At 48.5% G+C, this 5,000-nt stretch overlaps 1 protein-coding gene across 2 annotated transcripts in view; it reads right to left on the bottom strand.

The window, feature by feature from the left end:
- The window catches only part of esrrga (estrogen-related receptor gamma a), a 47,758-nt gene that overhangs the window by 29,813 nt on the left and 12,945 nt on the right, over positions 1-5,000 (bottom strand). For both annotated transcript variants that reach the window (XM_084667707.1, XM_084667708.1), the window contains one exon: positions 3,574-3,690. In XM_084667707.1, the coding sequence (XP_084523833.1) occupies positions 3,574-3,690 (117 nt within the window). The remainder of the gene's footprint in view (positions 1-3,573; positions 3,691-5,000) is intronic.

Genomic DNA, 5,000 nt, shown 5'->3' with positions numbered 1-5,000 from the left:
TGATAGGGAAAATGTTGGTGACTGGAAGTCCGTCTGATTGACCTTTTCTCGTGGCTGACGCATCCTCATGACATTGTTAAAAATGTCTGTCTGTTAATAGCCAGATGTGGAATACCCTAGGTGTGTTTGATTAGGTGATGTTGAATATGTTGTACCCCCTCACAAAGGAAAACAACAAAACAAACTCTCCTCTCCATTTTTCTTCTCCTGTCCCTTCCCCCCTTCCCCTGTCCTACCCTCTGCTCCTCTCTTCTACCTTTCCCCCTTTCCTTTCCTCTCCTCCCACTTCCTCCTCCCTCCTTTCTTCACCCCTCCTTCCCCTATTTGCTCTCCTCCCTCCCGCCCCCATGGCATGGTAAAGCCAGCCTGGGCAGAGCAGGTTGGTGCTGGGAGGAGATAAATGCCCGGCTACTTAAAGAGGATTTGAGGCTGGCTCTGGAGGAGAGCAGCCTTTACCACAGAGAGAGAGAGAGAGAGAGAGAGAGAGAGAGAGGGAGAGAGAGAGAGAGAGAGAGAGAGAGAGAGAGAGAGAGAGAGAGAGAGAGAGAGAGAGAGAGAGAGAGAGAGAGAGAGAGAGAGAGAGAGAGAGAGAGAGAGAGAGAGACAGAGAGAGAGAGAGAGGGAGAGAGAGAGAGAGAGACAGAGAGACAGAGAGAGAGAGAGAGAGAGAGAGAGAGAGAGAGAGAGAGAGAGAGAGAGAGAGAGAGAGAGAGAGAGAGGGGGAGAGAAGGGGGAGAGGGGGGAGAAGGGGGAGAGGGGGGAGAGAGAGAGAGAGACAGAAGGTTTTTTAGATGGGTAAAAGCTTTATGGAATGATGAGAGAGATAGAGTAGTAGAGAGATGGAGAGAGAGTGAGGGTGGTTAGTTTAGCGTGTGTGCGTGTATCTTCATATGTGTGTGTGTGTTTGTGTGTGTGCTGGGGGGTTGTTCGTAGGTTGAGGGCAGAGGCTACCCTGTCTGATGTGCCTGACTGACCCCCAGATTCCCCCCCCCCCACCCCCTCACCCCCCCCACCCTCCTCTACCCTCCCAGGGGGACAGGGGCTAATTTGAGTCAGATCTGCCCTCAGGGGGTAAAGCTGCTGGACGGCCACAAATACCCCTTCTTGCCCCCCTCCCTCCCTCACCTCCCTCCCCCAGCCCTCCCTGCCTACCTTTATACCCACCAGCACTGGCTATGACAACCAGAGTTAGCTAGGATGCTAACTTGACTAGCCAGGCACTATTAACCTCCATAGACTTCTCTGCTAGCGACATGTTGCGATGCGTGCATCTCGAGGGCTAGTATCAGAGAAACTGGGCTATGCATGTACAGTTTATCTAAATATACTCAAGCTAATACTAACTGTAATCGTTGGCTGTTCAAATGTAACATAAATCCCGTAGTATATCAGAGAGAAAGAGAGGTAAAAGGGTCTCCTATCAGTAAAAGCAACCCAAGCCAGAGGTGGAATAGGTCTCTCTCATTTGTATTGTTTGCTAAATTTCTTTATTTTTCTTTGTATGTGGAAATAAGGAGACATGTGGGAAAATAAAAGAATGGATGATTCAATTTTCCAAATGACCCTTATTCATATGTAGAGAGGGTCCCCCAGTATTAAATTCTGGCACTTTACAACAAATGGGGTGTGCCATGTACTGCCAGAGTGATGTATGTATGTGGGTGTGTGTGTACGTGTGTATGTGCGTATGTGCGTGTGTGTGCGTGTGTGTGAGACGCAGGCATGTAGGGGAGGCTGGCTGCACCAGCAAAATGCTGTTATTTGTCTGCCTGCTCAAGGGAGAGAGTGCCACTTCAAACATACTTCCACATCTCTCAATATATATCTATAAAATATACAGTAAACACTGTATGTATATTGGATTCATATACACTGTACAGTATATACATTGTATGGTTACGTCAACAAAGGATTTTTTTACCAAGCATATGTGATGGGGGTGGGCTGTATGAGGTCAAGGCTTTGTTTACATATGAGGAACGGACATTAATATTCATGGGAACACACACACACACACACACACACACACACACACACCACCACACACTGACCTACAGGCTCTCCGTTTGTCCTCAACTGATCTGAACTGACCACTGTAGTCTTCATCCAGCTGGCTGGCTAGGGGGTGAGGACGTACGTGTATGTGTATGTGTGAGTGTGTATGTGTGTGTGTAGTTGAGTGAGTGAGTGAGTGGAAGCGTATTCAGGACATGTCTACCTGATCGTGGTTTACAAAAGGGGGTGGTAGCCTGAGGTATGTGAAGTGTGAGACAATGAGGGTTGCCACACACAGAGACACACACACGCACACACACACGCACGCACACACGCACACACGCACACGCACGCACGCACGCACGCACGCGCACACACACACACACACACACACACACACTCTAGCTCGGGTAGATGAGACAGGAGATGAGATGTAGGTTCTGCTTATGTCAGTGCAACTGTGAGGAAAGGCATGCAAAGACTGCACTGTACTGAGAGGATGTGTGTGAGTGTGTGTGAGTGTGTGTGTGTGTGTGTGTGTGTGTGAGTGTGTGTGTGTGTTCCATGTCTGATGGATATGCATTTGGAGTGGGGTGAAACCCTGGCTGTCAGAGGCGGTAAGAGGGGCAGCAGGTACCTGCAAGGCGTGGATTCTGGAATGTTCTATATGTGTGTGTGTGTGTGTGTATACCTGCAAGGCAGCTGTGACAGAGCACATTTGGACTGATGGTAGACACACAAATACACACAAACACGTGTGCATACACACACACAGTCAGATTCTGGGATAGTCACAGGTGAACACAGAGATAGAGGGAAATAGAGAGAAAGGGAGAGAGAAAGCTAATTCCTGTGTTTGAGAGATTGCAGCATCTCTCTCTCTCTCATTCTTCCAAGAGAGTCTTGTTAGAAGGAGAGAGAGACGTAGACAGGGAGAGAGAGAGAGAGACAGAGAGAGAGGGAGGGAGTGTAGAATAGAGGGCGTAGGAAAAGCAACATGGATCTGTCCGCTTTGAGGAGGGGGAAGGAGGCCAGTGCTCCGATCAATTATGACCTCCAACTCTCTCTCTCTCCTTTTCCCTCTCTCTTTTTCTCACCCCCACTCTCTCTCTCTCCCTCTCTCTAATTCACTCTCTCACACCCTTTTTATTCCTCCTACCCTCCCAGGCTTTCTCGTCCACTCCTTATATAAATCATCCCTCTCCCTCCCCTCAGCTGGGACAGAACCCTGGGAGTGGGGTCAAAGTGCACAGCCTGGAGGCACGGCGGGCGAGGCAGCGGCCAAATGAAAGAGTGTGGTTAAGCGATGGGGCGGATGTCTCTCTTACCTTTTCTCTCACTCAATAGACTTAACTAGGAACAAGGGACTGTGGGAGTGAATATTTCTGCGTGTGGGGAAGGGAGACCGAGAGAGAGACAGAGAGAGAGAGAGACAAAGAGAGACAGAGAGAGAGAGAGAGAGAGAGAGAGAGAGAGAGAGAGAGAGAGAGAGAGAGAGAGACAGGGAGAGCAGGCTTCTGCTTAAGTGAATAGATGCTTGTTTGGGCGTTGTAAGAGAATGTGTGTGTGTAGTCTTACCCTCTCTCATCATCCCCACTGTGAGACACTTCATAAAGCGACAGGCCTGACAGGACTTGCGTCTCCTCTTGGTGATCTCACACTCGTTGGTGGCTGGGCAGCTGTACTCGATGTTCCCTGTGGCAAGACATGTAGTGGACAAGACAGGAGACACAGTGTTTATTAGCAGTCTGGGGACACACACACACACACTCAAACAAACATTACACACACATATTAACAGACAGAACAACAGAACGACAAGTAGGCAGAAATACAGATGGACAGTGGGTGTCCGGATGTTAGTCTGTGTGCGTGTGTGCTGTGCGGTATTAGTGGTTAGTGTATCCTGGGCCAGATGACACACAGCAGACAGCAGGAAGAGAGCACTGATCTGATTAATCAGCTGAGCTCTTAATCAAGATGAACCAACAGACACACACACACACACACTGACCTAGTGCCTCTTCTTTTCGTAGTAATGCGTTGTGCTTTTCGGGATGCTTTTGGCTGCACTGTGTGTGTGTGTGTGCGGTTGTGGGTACTGCCAGCTGCAGCTTAGTGGGTCTGGGCCGTGGCCCTGACCTGACATTTGACCTTCAGCTGATCTCTGGGTTGACACGGTGATCTGACTCAGAGTGCACCAATTACTAAACTGGAGGAACGTTTGCTGGAGATGGCTGGAGGATATCCTCTCATCTCCTCTCCTGTCCTCTTCTCTGCTCTCTTTTCCTCCAGTGTTTCTCAGACCAGGGTCATTTAAATGGCTTTGTGCAGAACTTGTCCCCTGATGGAGTTTCTCACAGTCAATCCCAGTTTGTAAACACTGATGTGTATCGACTGGTCTCTACTCTGAGTGGATGCTTCCTCATTAAAGGCTGCATTAGCACGCCAGTGTTTCGGCTAAACACGAGCTGAGACTAAATGCCAGTCCAAGCTAATGTGTCCTAAATGAATTTCTACCCCAAGCTAAACGCTACCATTCAGCTTAACTATTTCCCAAGCTAAAAGCTAGTGTCCAGCTGAAAGTCAGCCTCAACTGAAAACTGCTTTGTATAAAATTGTCTCAAACTGTATTCATGAAATGTCCCTGAGTGTCCCCAATGTCACTGAGTGTGTATTTGTGTGTATATAAGTGTGTTATGCGTTTGTGTGTGTGTGAGTGTGCATACGGTATGTATATTCGTATGTCTGAGTGTGTACACATGTGCATGTTTATGTGTGTGTTCTATTCAGTGGGGGCTTGTCTGGTCTTACAGTTGGACCTGGAGTGGAAGGGCTCTAATCCCTGACAATCTTCTCCAAGTCACATCCCATCTCCTACTGCATGTCAATACCCACTCCTCTGTGCCCTGCCTTCTAAACAATAGTATATGTACTGTGTGTGTGTGTGTGCATGTGCTGATGTGTGTATGTATGCATGTGTGTGTGCATGTGTGTGTGTTCCT

Source organism: Hypomesus nipponensis, chromosome 12, assembly GCF_054491055.1.
Source record: "Hypomesus nipponensis isolate SF chromosome 12, ASM5449105v1, whole genome shotgun sequence".
Classification (NCBI taxonomy): domain Eukaryota; kingdom Metazoa; phylum Chordata; class Actinopteri; order Osmeriformes; family Osmeridae; genus Hypomesus; species Hypomesus nipponensis.
This window is presented reverse-complemented; position numbering and strand designations above follow the sequence as displayed.